The sequence below is a fragment of the Marmota monax genome, unplaced genomic scaffold (genome assembly GCF_021218885.2).
Source record: "Marmota monax isolate L192 unplaced genomic scaffold, Marmota_monax_Labrador192_F-V1.1 WCK01_AAM20220418_F8-fsc00056, whole genome shotgun sequence".
Classification (NCBI taxonomy): Eukaryota; Metazoa; Chordata; class Mammalia; order Rodentia; family Sciuridae; genus Marmota; species Marmota monax.
In genome coordinates, this window is record NW_026695212.1 from 87,538 (window position 1) to 102,916 (window position 15,379).

Here is a 15,379-nt window from a genome sequence, read left to right on the forward strand (position 1 = left end):
TGGTAGAGAAAGGGGAGTGTGAGATGGGGAGGAGAAATTCAAATTTTTTTCATTAGGTTTTTAAATTATTTTTATTTTCCAAACATTTAAGCTTGTGAAGTGTTGAGATATTTCAGATATTCCTTAAGGCAGAGGAAAGCAACATACAGTTTGTATATGAATAATCAAATTAATCATATTTTATTATATCTATGTGTATGTCACTACTAGGCTTAGTATCTGATGCTTTGAAAAAATAGGATGATAGCAACTGACTATACTTGTAATTTTAACTATTGTATATGACTTATTTAATACCTAGATAATTCATGTTGATAATAAGTTTTATTTTCTAATTGTTTTTATTTTTGTAGGCTGCTGAATCAGGAATAATAAAAGTTAAAACAATAGCTGCAAGAAACTCGGAAATTTTGACAGGTAATTTTTTCCATTAAAAATTCAACAATTATGAAAAATTGACTAATACTAAAAGTAGAATCTTGAAAGAATGCCATAAGTTTTCTATAGCATGTCTTTCTCATGCCCTAACATGTTATTTATGATACAGACTACAGGAATGTCCCAAACTGATTATATTTCCCAGAAGTTAATACTATAAAATTCTCTAATATCAGAAAGATTAAAAGTTCTAATTCCTTAAAAGCAAGATTTTTTTTCTTACTGTTCTACCTCTTGCCTCTTAGTCCATCTTTATTATAAACAGTTCATAATGTAGTATTTTATATTTAGTAGTACCATTGAAGTTTTGATTCTTGGAATTAAGTATGGTGATGAAGAAAAGAATGAGAGTTTCTTTTTATGTCTTTTCTTGATTAAACTTGGTTTTCAAAGAGGAATTTTATTTAAGAGTTTCTATTTGGTATGCTTTTTCTACTCAGTCTACTCGTTTTGGTTTTTTGAGCTTTCTGTTCTTACCTCAGTAAGGAACATGGACTGGCTTTTTTTTTTTTTTAAAGAATCTAATATATGTGAGTACTTGTGCCACCCTATCTTACATAAGACTGTCTTGTGGGGAGATATTATTTTATAGTAGAGCAACTTCACATGCAAATAAATTACTTGCTTGCTTAAGGTGACATGGTAAGTAATGGAACCAGATTCAAATTCAGAAGTGTTCAGAGCCCAGCTTCTTCTTTCAGATGCCATTGTATCTCAAGCTTTTCACCCCAGCTACTTTCTCCCAAGTGCTTCATATTTAATCATTGCTTGCTCCATTGATCCTTCAGCCTGTATTTCCTGTTCCAACAGTGCCTTTCCTCTCATCCAATGTAAGAGAAAAATAGTCTTATTAAGCTAGTTAACACAAAGACTATAAAGAATCTCTTGAATTTTCATAAACTTTACATTTAAAACAAAGGATACCAATAAATCTCTAATTTGTGAGATTTCGGAGTAGTACAAAATGAGATAAAGATTTTAGGGGGTGGTTTAAGAGTTGGGGGGCAAGCGTGGATTTTACTTAGGTTGCTCAGCTTTGCTGGAAATTGGTCCTTAGTGTTAGTTTTCTTGAGTTGCATCTGTTTCTTACAGATTCTTCCCTGATTTTCATCAGTCTATTGGAAACATCATATATTTTTATAACATATTCACAACAGTGAATAGTGTTCTGAGTGCATATTGAGGAGGGTGGTGAATGCAGTAGGAAAAGGCAAAGGTGTTTATGGTTGGGTTGGGAGGGACAGCAAGTAGATTTTGGGAGATGCATGTTGGATGGATTAGCTACTGTAGGGGAAATAGTGTTTAAAGATAAATTATGACCTAAGATATTTTTAAGATAGATTAATCATATTAGAATATCATTGTGAATATTTATCTTTGGTATTATTATGGTTGATACCATGGTAAGTCCTTAATTATTCTCCAATAATAGAATTTTTCGTTAGTTTGTAGTTGGTGGAAGATAAAAGCCTGATTTCTTCAGAGAACCACTATTTCAGTGTTTTATGCTAAGTAAAATGTCCAATTATAAGAAAGAATAAGAAATTGTTAGTGCACATGAATTTAATATACAGGTAGACTGTTAATTTCATTTTAATTGTATTAGCTTTATTCAAATCATGTTAGAACAGATCTTTGTGCACATATAGTGTGCTTTAATCTCCATAGTTTTCCAGAGCCATTTACTCAAGGTAGATTAGCATTTAACTTGATCCTGTTATTTTTTTTATGAAGTATTGATAACAATTGATGCCTAAAGAATGTAGATTCATAGATCACTGTCATCTTGAAAAAACAAAGATTTTATATTGGTCAATATAAAGTTCCTAAATTCAGAGATCAGTTAATACTGAAAAAATTTTTATTAATTTAAAAAGTTTCCTGAGAAGTATATATTTTTTTAATACTTGAAATCAAAGGATACTGCTTTTGTGTTGTAATGGTTGTAAAGATCCCACATAATTGAGTAGTCAGATGAGACAGAATATTGAATTCTCATATGTCTCTGTATATTCAGAATATATAAAGTTGCTGTAAAAATCAGAGCCCTTAATTAGGCTTAACTAATCTAATTAATGATATTCAGCATAGATTTCTAGTCAGCTTTAGTTTCTTAGATTTATTTTCCAAAGGAACATCATTTATATTGCAACATAAATCTTTGCTTTACATCTCCCCTTTTAAGCATCCTCCTTTAATGTTTATTTTTCTTTGTTTTCACTGCTGTCATGAATGCTGACATAAGTGGAAATGCTATGCCAGGTAATGTCAGCATCGATTCAGATGTACAGATTATCTCAGATTTTTTTTTTCTTTAAAAATGAAACTCTGAAAATGAGAAATAACAAAGTTTTTCATTTATAAGGCCAAATGCCTTAATTCCACCTTTGCTATATATTACAAATTATTATTCTAGCTGACACTGTACTAGAAATTGAAAAGGCATGTGTTAAACAGAAATCACATAATTCTGCTTTTTAAATGTATGTTTGAACAAGGAAATCAATGAAGTGTAATGTCTATTAAAATTATATTTAAACCCTACCCTAAAACGTAATAGTTAAGTCTACCCATGGCTGCTTTTAGCTGTTGTCAGTACACATACAGAATTTTTACATGAATAATCATTACGTATGATTTGTGTTCTTTTCTCACATGGTTTTCCATCATCTTTTCCATCTCTGCTTAGTCTTATAACTACGAGGTCTTTTAAGTAGCAATGAGTAAATATACTTCGGATATTTTTTCTGACATAAAAGGTAATTTACCTGCTTATTTTAATATGTTCTATCTTATCAATACATTTGCTTGTGATATTTTACAAACAAATATGGAATATATTGTGTAATGTATTTTTAATAAGTATTTATGTAAAAATTAGTAGGAGAGATAGAAAGTTGGGTGATGAAATTCACATATAATCTATATGGAAATACAAGAAATATATTTGAAAAGTGTGTTTGTGCCATTTATTCTGTTTGGCTTACCTGCTCCTTCATTTGGAGTACTTTGCCAGAAACTTAACTTTCCAGATGACTTTCTTCCTGAAATTAGTATCAACATCTTATTCTTTCTTATGTTGCTGGTATTTATCATATTACAAGGGAAAGAATAAATCTCTTATTAAATGTAGGTTAATAAATAAATGCCATTGTATAGAAATAGGTCTCTTAATATTGTCTTTACTATTTTTTTCTACCTCTCTTTAATTTTTACATGTTATAATTATTTGAATACATGTATTGTCATCCTTAGTTTATGACAACTAGATAATAGCACTCTGAAGAAGACAGACCCTAATTATAGAATTCTAATACTGAGTAGTAAAGGCCAATATGGAAATATATTGATAAGATTGTTATTGGAATATTGATAGGAAATGCACCTAACCCAGCTTGGGAATCTGAAGCTGAGCGAGCCTAAAAGCTCAAAGGAGAGTTAGCCAGGCAAATAAAGTGTAGAAGTGGACTGCTTGAATAAACATATGAGATATATAGCAGCTTGGTGTTATGTGGATCCACTAAAAGTAAAGTGTGGAAGATATGGTTGAGTATACCATCACTGAGGCAGAGGTAACTGTTAGATAATTTAGGCTAGAAAATACAGGGCCTGTATCATGTTCACATGTTGACCTGTTGGGCCAGAGATTACATAGTGTGTCTACAACATAATTTGCTTTTGTTTATTTTTTCCTTGGATTTAAAAAATAATAATTTTTATCCCATATTTTCTTATATCATAAGTTTTTTGGGTGGTGGGGTGGGGGTTGTGTCTGGGGATCAAACCTAGGACCTCACACATGCTCTGCCACTGAGTCATACCCCCAGCCCTATCACAAGTATTTGATTTCATCTTTTTAAATCTTTTTAATTGCCATACAGTGTTTCATCAATTGGATTGTACTTCCTTTATGTTAGGTGTATTCAATGTTTAGAATTACTTTATGATGAATTTCTAGAAATTTATAAAGTTGTAATGTTAAAGGGTATGAATATGTTTGAAGTGCTTGGAATGTATCACCACACTTTTTTTTTTTTTTTTCTTTTCTGGAAGGTAAACGTTTATGCCTTTACCAACAATATGAAAGTGTATTCTTATAACATCCTTGTCAGCATTATTGTTTTTTAGAAAAAAAATTGGTACTAAAACAAGGAAATGACTGTTCATTTTACCTGACATTTTTAAAATTTTATTTTTTAGTTGCAGATGGACACAATTCCTATATTTTGTTTATTTTATTTTTTTATATGGTGCTGAGTATCGAACCCAGTGCCTCACACATGCTAGGCAAGTGCTGTGTTGCTGAGTTACAACCCCAGCCCCTGACATTTATTTTTGACATTGAACATATTTCTCTGTATGCATTAAATTATTTTCTTTTTCATTTTACATTCACTTCTTCTGAGATTTTGTGTTTGCTTTATCAAGTTATTTGAGCTACTTGTATAGCAAAATATTAACTGTCGATTATGTTTTAATCATATTTTTGCCAGATCATGGACCTTTTAATCTTTTTAAACTCTAGATGCTTTTTATTTTTAACTTAAATAATTTTTCTGAATTCTTTTGTTGCTTTACATTTATGATGCCCTTCTCCTTCAACATAGTTTATAGTCATTTTAATTTTCTTCTAGTTTTTCTGTGTCTTGATTTTTTTCCTTATTTTTTAATATATGGAATGACATAAAGATTTAGATTTTTTTCTTTTGCAAAATTGCTAATTATTCTAACATTGTTGAATAATTTTCCTTTTAGCTTGTAATGTGCTTCTAAAATGAAACTACTATACTTTATTTTTCCTATTATTCTTGAATCATTTAAATATATTTTCAGACCTTTGAATCCACTAAAAAATGTTTAGTGGTGTTAGAAACATCAACAAGTCTTCCCCAGAACCAGATTTTAAGCTTTTTGAAAATAGAAATAATGTCTAAGTCACATTTTATTTCTTTCATAAGCATTACAATTTGTTATTTAAAGGCTGTTAAAATTTATCACAATAAAACTTTTATTAACCCCTGTTTATGTGATTTATAGTGGGGTATCCTAGTTTAATTCTTTTTTTCCAGGATAAAAACTGCAATTATGCAGTGAAACTGCTCAGAGCAAGGAAACCCCTAGGATATGGGGACCTGCTGGACCTCTTTCAGGTGTGTGAAAGTGCATCATTTGATCTCACAGTTATATAATTTGGAAATAACAGCATCTATCAAACACACAGTTGCTCTGTTAAAGTTGCTTATTAAAGGACTTAGGTGGAAAATAAACTTTTTCTCTTCTTCCCACAAAACCTCTTTTTATATCTTAATGGAAGCTGAAATTGTTTTAAAGGATCAAGCGATCCTTCTTTTTTGCTTTTTGAATGATATATAAAATAGTTAGAACAAGATGTCTTTATATTGTTCTACAATTTTTTTCTTCATTGTGATTTCTAAAATCTCTACTCCTAGGAAGGTATTTACATAAAGCTGTCCTTAAATAGTATATCATTATAACCATTGTATGTAAAGAGGGGCATTCTCTCAGTTAAAAGAGCCAGGTTAATTTTAACTTCTGCACTACTGTCACATTTGAAGGAAGAAAAATAAACCAGTAATTTAAAAAAAAAGATTTTTCTGTTACTGAATTGTGATCTAGATATGGTAGATGTGTTTTGGTTAAATAGATGAATCAATTGTATTATTTAGTTGATCATCTATTCTGGATAACTTAGAAACTGCCATTTTTATATAAATTGGGAGCGGAAAAGTAGGAAAAGATGAGAGACAGGTATTTAATTCCTTTGAATAACATTAAAATAAAGTTTTAAAAATTTATTTTTATTACTACCTTAAGTTTATTTCACCTTGGTAGACCTGAGTGTAACGGATATGTATACACACTTCACTATGATTCATCTTATTTTATTGATTCTAGGGTTCATAGTTTTTTCACTTTTTAACATCACTTAAATTGGTATTCATCTTACAAATGATAGTATCTTTTAGAATCACTGTGGGTCAGGTGTGGTATAGTTTCCTTTGTAGGTGTGTGTGTTAATTTGTTCATATTATTATCACATCAGTTGAGTTGCATGCATTGTTGATATCATATATGTTGAGTGTTAATTGCTATTTGAAATGTTCCCCTAACTTTTTAACATTTTATGGTACGATAAAAAAGATCAGCATCTAAATATTGCAGAATAGTGTCATGAAGAAAATCACAGAAACAATAGTGAGGTCCTCTTTGAAGAAATGAAGTATTCCCAATATTCTCCGTATTCCAGAGGATGAAGTTGTGCAGAAAACTTTTAAGTGATTAGAAAGCATTTAATTGGCTTTGATTTTCTTTGTGATGTTATGGGTATGTCTTGAATCATTGGCATCTTAGACTCTTAAGAAAATGCATTGTTTTTTTCTTTTATGACCCTTCCTTTATTTATCTGAAGACTTTAGGTAGACAGTTTTAGTTATTTGTTTGTGATACTGGGTGATCCAATCCAGTGCCTCCTACATGCTAGACAAATACTCTACCACTGATCTACACTTCCAGCCCTTAGGAAGACATTTTAAAGTATAAATGATTAAGTCCTCTTTTAACTTCATTTATCATCAGGATGATAACTTGCTGGGAAGAATACTGAACCAGGAATTAAAAGATCTATTTCAAATTCTTCTTGTACCATCTACTTACTGTGTCACTTAGACCTAATTGTGCCCTATAAACTATAAGGTTATTGTAATGTTCCAATGAAAAACACGGGCTAATGTCACAAAAATTATGAATGCAACTTGTTTTTACTGAAAATTTTTAATTTTCCTGAACAACATTTAATAATAAAATAAACATTTAATGATAAAGTTTAACATAAATGGGGTAGCTTCAGACTTCAGTATTCAGGCAATGATTGAATTTGGAAGGATGATTTAATCACTTCATTAAAGCTTTATGATTAGCTTTAAGGTCATATTTTAATCATTAATGTTTTGAAACTTCACTATGGAAAATTTTTGTCTTTAGGTTTGAATGAAAACCTTTGTGCATAAGGAAGCAAGGAAAAAAGGAGAGGAGCCCTTTTGCCAGTCTTATTTGCTGTTTTTTTTTTAGCTGTGTTAAAGTAGACCTTTGCATGCTCTACAAAGGTCCCAAAGTACTGAGGGACCTTTTTGAGCATGCTCTAGGAAATCGTTGTCTTGATTTCCATAAAGAGAGCTTTTTTTTTTAAAGTATTTTTTTAGTTTTAGGTGGACACAATATCTTTATTTTTATGTGGTGGTGAGGATGGAACTCAGTGCCTCATGTGTGCTAGGCGAGCGCTCTACCACTTGAGCCACAACCAAAGCCCCCCATAAAGAGAGCTTTGGGAGAAGTAAAGTAGGACTTAAAGAGTAAAATTAATGTTAGTATTGGTTTTGTACTTTAATAATGGTCTGGATGACTCTCAGTTTCTTTTGAAAAACATTCTAAAACTCAGATTTAATTGTGTTTACGACATGTCTTTCCTCCAAAAATAATTGATGGAATTAGGACCCTTGAAAACAAGTATCAAACTCATAAGTTTAATGTTCTCTTCACATGTTATTTATTCAAATACCTTGAAAGTGACAAACCTGTCTTATTCATCTTTTTGTAGCCTATCAGTAAATGATTATTGACTTAATTCCATTTTATAAATTTAAATGTGTAAATCAGTTTGTGCATTTCCTAACCTCCTTCATTTTTGTCACCCCTTTAAATTTCTGAGAAGACTTGGCTTTGTTAGATATAAATTAAGATTTGAAGTTATAGCATATGTATCCAATTAACTTACAGTATTGTTTCAGTAATATAGGGAGAAATGCTATAATATAGGGAGAAATGCTATTGTTTTTGATGATGTATGTTTATTTCTTGAAAAAGAGATTAGAGCTCTATGAATTTAAAGCATATAATGAAATTCTAAAGAGTTTTTGAATATTCATTAACGAGTATGGTGGGAATGGTGTGCATACTAACTTCTTATTTTCCCTTCTGCACTATAAGAAGAAATAGCTTCTGAGAATCCATGTCCTTAAAGAATGTATAGCAGAAGATAGAGAAGAATGAAAGGGCAGAGTGTTGGGAGAAAGGCATAGGAAAGCTGTAGTGATACAAAGTCTGTACTATGCATCCGAAGTATATTAACTCTTATTACTTGATTTTTATTTTGGTGTTTATATTATACAACATGGTTCTTATTAAAAGATTGACATTTGTTGTAATTATATAAAAATGTATTCCTAATTATGAATTAGATTTAATAATTTGTCCTATGTGTGTTCTAAATAAAGCATTGAAAGAGAACAGCTCAGAGGTTGTACAGCCTTTCCTAATGGGTTGTGGAACCAAGGAACCGAAGATCACTCAGCTGTGTTTGGCTGCCATTCAGAGACTCATGTCACACGAAGTTGTGTCTGAGGTAATACAGAAATTTTATTTGAACTGCACATAGAGTCAGATCTGTATATTTCGTATAAAAGAATGAAACTTACCTTTTATTTAATGTAAAAGTTTTGTGAATAGCAATGTACTTGAAGAAAATGGCTTAATTTTAAAATATTGTCAAATTGTCTCCTTAAATACTAAAAAGTTACAAATAAGGATGAAATACATTTTGTCAAGTCATTTGTAATCTAAGTCACAATTCAGTAGTATAGATGGTAATGTTAGAATCAAGTAAGTTTTCAATGTCATTGAAAATTTATTTAATAAAATTCTTGTGTTTTTTAAAAGGTAGGAGAGAAAATGATGACTATTTTCTAGATTATCTGAAGTTCTAATATGTTGTTCATTAACTTAAATATATTGTTAGTATCTAAACTGATGATGGTAAAACAAGAAAAAATATTTCATTACTATGAACCTGCATCTTGCTTTCAAATTTTACCTTAATTTTGTACTCCATAAGTACTACAATAAAAGTGGTAATTCTTTTGGTCTTGGTATGGTTTCCTAAACAATGTCAGATTTAATTGAGTATACAATGTATTGTCAATTTGCATTGTATTTTATTTTTATAATGTATTATAAATGAAGTAATATATAAGAAAAGCAGACTCCTAGTTTGTATATGACCATAACTGGATGAAAAATGCCTGTATTATTGTAGAAATTAGTTTTGATTTTGACTAGGTATTTCAGAACTGCATGCTGTTTGTTGCTATGTTGCATTTTTAGGAAATTACCTTTTTTTAAGAATATTATTAATTGGTTATAAATATCAAACTTGTTAAGAGATGTGTTTGGATCTATACATCTAAAAGTATGATTTTTTTGTTACTTTGATAAAGAATATTCTCAAATGAGGTAATATTTGACCCCTTTTTTTCTTTGGCACCTAAAACCTAAATTACCTGTTGACAGTTCTTAAAATAATGTTTTACAGACTGCTGCTGGGAATATAATTAACATGCTTTGGCAGCTAATGGAAAATAGTCTTGAAGAACTTAAGCTACTTCAAACAGTTCTTGTTCTCTTAACAACCAATACAGTAGTCCATGATGAGGCACTGTCTAAGGTAGGAAACCTATTTGTCAGTTGATAAATGCTTTGAGACAGTTTTTGAATAAGCTGGCTGAAAAGAACAAGTCTGGTGCTTTTGGAATCAAAAGCAACTTTCCTGTAGTTATCATGATGATCAGTATTGTACTTTAATAATCATTGGTGCCTTTGTTTTTCTCCAGATTAGACTTAAAATCATGTCAAGATCCTTAAGCAAAGCTCCTTAGGTATTGCTGATGGGTTTAGTTAAGATAAGAGGAAGAGAGAAGAAAGAGGGAAAAATGTGTCATATGGTATTGCCTTGGCTATTTTAGATCCCTATGATAGCTCTCCCTTTTCTCCTTTTAAAAATAATTTCACATGTATATGTTATATAAACCAAACAGTTCAAATCTAGTCTCCTTTCAGTATTATACTGGGTAAACCTGCATATGTAATGGTATTTCTCACTTTACCTCTCCCACCCTTGGAACATGTAACAGTTGTTTTATTCTTTATCTAACTCTTTATTTAATTTTTTATAAGGAAATAAACAGAAGGGAGACTAGTAGAGGAAGAGTAATAGGGGGAGGGAGGAAGGGAGGGAAAGAGGAGGCACTGGGGACTGATGGAGCAAATTAAATTCCATGCATGTATGATTATGCCATAATGAACCCAACTATTATGTAAAACTATAATGCACCAATAAAAGCATTTTAATTAAAATTATGAAATATTTCTAAAGAATAAAAAGTACAGAGTAATATGAAGAATAGTCTTCAATTAATGATTTATTGTCTAAGGATTGTTTTGGATTTTCAATAATAGTTTTATTATAATTTGCATGTTTTTAAGGACAGCCTATAAAGAAGGATACCTTTTTTTTGGTGGCTGGATACAGGTATTGAACCTGGGGGCCCTTAACCACTCACTTAAGCCACATCCCCAGCCCTTTTTAATTTTTTTATTTTGAGATAGGGTCTTACTAAGTTGCTGAGGCTGGCTGCCCTTGAACTTGTGATCCTTCTGCTTTAGTCTCCTGAGCCACAAGGCTCACAGGCATGCCCGACCATGTCTGGCTACTGTCACATTAAACTATGTATATTATTTCAAGTGGTTATATCTCCCTCTTTTCAGTTGTTAATTTGATGTTATTAGGTCATTGTGAGATTTTATTTAATAGCAAATAGTTTATTCTTTTAACTTCACATCTGCTACAGAAAATGTTTTATGTATTTTTGCATACTCTTTTAATCACTGTTCCTCTTAGTTTCTTGCTATCAAATTATTGTTCTTTTATATGTCAGTTGTCCTACTAAAGAAATAAGAACTGATCACAGGGTTCATTTTAGTGTGCTAGCAAATTGGAAATAAAATATTTGGGGATCAAAAATCAATAGTAAATAAGACAAAATTGAGAAATTTGAAAGCTTCCATGTATCTATAAAATATGCCTTCCTTTATACTGAAATATAAAAAATAATAGTGGTATCAAAGACTTATTTCTTCAAAAATTTTTAACAATAATTAAAGTAATAAGGTATAGAATCTGACTTACCATTATATTTTTTTTCACAAACAACCTCTTTTTAAACTATGAGACTCTCAGAAGAACATATAGGGCAAAATTATTGTGATATTGGGGTAGGCAAAAATGTTTTAGAGTACAAAATCCATGAACTATAAAAGGAGCCATAAAATGGAGGAAAAAATTAGCAAATATCTGACAATAGACATATATCTAGACTATATAAAGAACTCTTATAAAGATTAACAACTGAGTAAAAATGGATGAATGATTTTGACACTTGACAAAATAGGATATTCAAATGGCAAGCAAACATATGAAAAGAGAATCACCATTATAATTTATCAATGAAATGTAAATTATAACCCCAAGGAGTCATCATTATATATCCATTAGGATACAGTTTAAAAAGATTAACCATTTCAAGTCCTCTTGAAGATATTGAATAGTTCTGAACTCATATATACTACTGGTAGGAATGTAAAATTGTAAATCTATTTTGGGAAACTGTCAGTTTCTTAAAAAGTTAAACTTCATTACCAGATGACCCAGCCATTTCACTCCTACATGTTTTCCCAAGGTGAATGAAAATGAACTCACAGAGACTTGTATGTGAGTTTTTAAAGCAGTTTTATATAAAGTAGCCCCAAACTGAAAACTACCTAAATGTCATCATCAACAGGTGAAAGGATAAACAAAAATTTTATACTTGTATTGTGGAATCTATTCAACTACTCATATAGAACAGCATAGATGAATAACACAATTATTAATTAAGTGAAAGAAGCCAGACACAATACATAGTGAATGAATCTGTTTATAAAGTTGTACAAAATGCTGGCTAATCTCTAAAAAAAAGCAGATGGGTGGTTAACTGTGGCCAATGGTAGAGGAAGAGAAGGACTGCAGAGGTGCCCAAAGAAACTTCTGAGATGATGCAAATGCTGTGTATTCTGATTATGGCTCTATTTCTGAGGACCTGCGTGTCAAACATAACTCATTAAACTATATATTTTGAAGGGATGCAGTTTATTGTTGGAAATTACACCTTAATAATGTTGATTTTAAAGAGAAAGAAAGAATGACTCTATAAAAGCACACTATATGTGTATTTATTTATATACCTAGCACTTTGTATAGTTTTTCTCCAGATGATTTAATGACATATCAAGTGTTTAATTCTAACTATTTGCAGAGCAAGTCATTCTGGGGAAATAAAAGCATGATGCATTATTACACACATGTTAAAAGAATCAAATTTTGCTGGGCATGGTGGTACATGCCTGTAATCCCAAGGACTCAGGAGGCTGAGAAAGGAGGATTGGGATTCAGAGCCAGCCTCAGCAAAGTGTTAAGAAACTCAATGAGACCCTGTCTCTAAATTAAACAAATAAATAAATAAAATTATAAACACATAAAATTGTTTGTTTGTTTATTTATTATTTTATTTAGAGACCCCGTCTCTAAAATATTGCATACAATATTTGTCTCTTAAAATTATGCATATAACATTTGTTGTATCATCAAATCATTTGGAAAACAGAGAGACCCTATCTCCAAATAAAATAGGGCCGGGGCTTTGGCTTAGTGGTTGAGTGTCCCTGAGTTCAATTCGTGGTACCAAAAACAAAAAATCAAATTTTTTAAAAAAGTGTATTTCATATTACATTAGCCAATCTTACATGGCTATATTGGTTACCAAGAGTTTGAATTATTTTAAAATCTGAGGGTATTTTAGTTTTATTGTATAAAAAGGTGAGACACTAATCTCTGAGAAACAGTTATACATAAATTATTTAATTTGAGGTTACATCTGGTAAAGTTAATGGCCATACCTTCAATCTTATTTCACACTAAATGAAAATTGTTTTTGTAGGCAATTGTTCTTTGTTTTCGACTACACTTCACAAAAGATAATATTACAAATAATACAGCTGCTGCTACTGTGCGACAAGTTGTTACTGTGGTTTTTGAGAGAATGGTTGCTGAAGATGAACGATACAGAGGTAAAGTGGTAAAAGTTGTTTCCTTTTGATTTGGAAATGTTCTTACATGCGTGATTCATTTTCATTAATTTTTAGCATTTTCCCTGTGAGCACAGAATATCTAAAAACTAGAAAACTTTAAAAATATTTATTTTAAGATATTTATTTTAAAATATTATTGTCAACAACAGCAATTTTGAAAATAAATCCCTCACAATTTAGGAGGCTTTTGCTTTTCCATTTGTATTTATAATGCATGCATAATTTTGTATTGAAGATAATAGTTTCACATTTTCTGCAGTTTGTATTTTTTCACATACTGCATTGTTTGTATTTTTACCCAAACATTATATCTTATAGATTTTTCATGTTATTCTTTTATCTACATAATTTAAAATTTGATAGCTACATTGTATTTTTTGTCTATTCTGTAATTTAGTGAACTAGTCTTCTATTGGATATTTGCATGGTATTTGATTTAGAGCTGTTTTAAGTGCTAAGTTGGGAAACACCATTCTAGTTGACTCTTACCCAGTGAATATCTGTAGCTGACAGATTAATAATGGCAGATCAGGCAGTTAATTCTTTTGAAGATGGTGAGATAATAGAAGAACTAACCATAAGGTAATCTTTTTACATTTATTTGATACTTAAAGGCACATTGAAAGATCATGTGAATTTTATATCTGTGAGACAAAGAGGCCAAAATGGGATTTTAGGAAAATCAAATGCATGGACAAAGATATAAGGCTTATTAAAGTGATTATAAGATAATGAAGAGTGATTTTTAATGGCATTTTATATAAAAATAGATCCTCAATTATGTTTTCATTCTGGGGACATAGTTCTGAAGTTATAATTAAAGTTTATAATTATATAATTAAATAGCTTATTTAAAATATATCCTTTAAACAGAATATAAGATTTATTAAAGGCCACTATGAACTCCTAAAACCTATCCTATTTTGATTGCAGATATTATAGAACAGCCAGTACTGGTGCAAGGAAATAGTAACAGAAGATCTGTCAGTACTCTCAAACCTTGTGCTAAAGATGCATATATGCTTTTCCAGGTATTTCAGTTGATAAAAATAATTTTTATTGTACAGTTTTTTATGACTTTCATTTCAGAATTTTATATCTAATTTAGTTTTTAGTGTGAAAATGTAAAAATCTATTTCAAAGTAGGTATTAAAATAGTTCTAAAAGATTAAAAAACAACTTTTACATTTACAGTATAGCTAATTAACATAATAAAATATTGCAATTCACTTTAAGGAAATAAAAATGTATTACTAGAACTAGAGATTAGATATATTAGAGATGATTAGTTATACAAAAAAATATTTTTTTCAACAAAGAAAATTTAAGAATAAACCTCTGATCTATATTATATAATTTGATAGAAGCCTACTTTTTATATCATTTCTCATGAATGAATTGTTTTAAATAAAATAAAATTCATCTGTACTGAAAATTTTAATTTTCATTTAAAATGTTAGATCAATTATTTGTCTATCTACTCTATCTGCTATTTATATTGTCAATAGTTATATGATTCTATACATATTTACATATACAATTTAAATTAGCTATTGCTTAGTTTCTAAAGAAGGGAGGTTTTATTCTTTCTTTTTTTTTAATTTCATAAACTGAGTTTTTAGAAAGCACATTTCCTCCTAACACATGAAATTGTTTATTTTTCCAGGATCTTTGTCAATTGGTTAATGCTGATGCCCCTTACTGGCTAGTAGGCATGACAGAAATGACTCGGACATTTGGCCTTGAATTGCTTGAGTCAGTCCTCAATGATTTTCCACAAGTCTTTTTACAGGTAAGCCATTAATAGTATTTTTTTAAAAAATAAATCTTTAATTTTTTTCACAGATATTTTTCAAAAAAACATATTTTTTATATATTAATAAATGCAAAGATTTAAAAGCCCCAG

The 15,379-nt window shown here is 30.2% G+C and overlaps 1 protein-coding gene across 3 annotated transcripts in view; it reads left to right on the forward strand.

Moving 5' to 3' along the window:
* Positions 1 to 15,379, forward strand: part of Mon2 (MON2 homolog, regulator of endosome-to-Golgi trafficking) — a 107,553-nt gene that overhangs the window by 10,680 nt on the left and 81,494 nt on the right. For all 3 annotated transcript variants that reach the window (XM_046430634.2, XM_046430631.2, XM_046430632.2), the window contains exons 2-7: positions 354 to 417; positions 8,730 to 8,857; positions 9,824 to 9,955; positions 13,323 to 13,452; positions 14,407 to 14,504; positions 15,140 to 15,265. In XM_046430634.2, the coding sequence (XP_046286590.1) occupies positions 354 to 417; positions 8,730 to 8,857; positions 9,824 to 9,955; positions 13,323 to 13,452; positions 14,407 to 14,504; positions 15,140 to 15,265 (678 nt within the window). The remainder of the gene's footprint in view (positions 1 to 353; positions 418 to 8,729; positions 8,858 to 9,823; positions 9,956 to 13,322; positions 13,453 to 14,406; positions 14,505 to 15,139; positions 15,266 to 15,379) is intronic.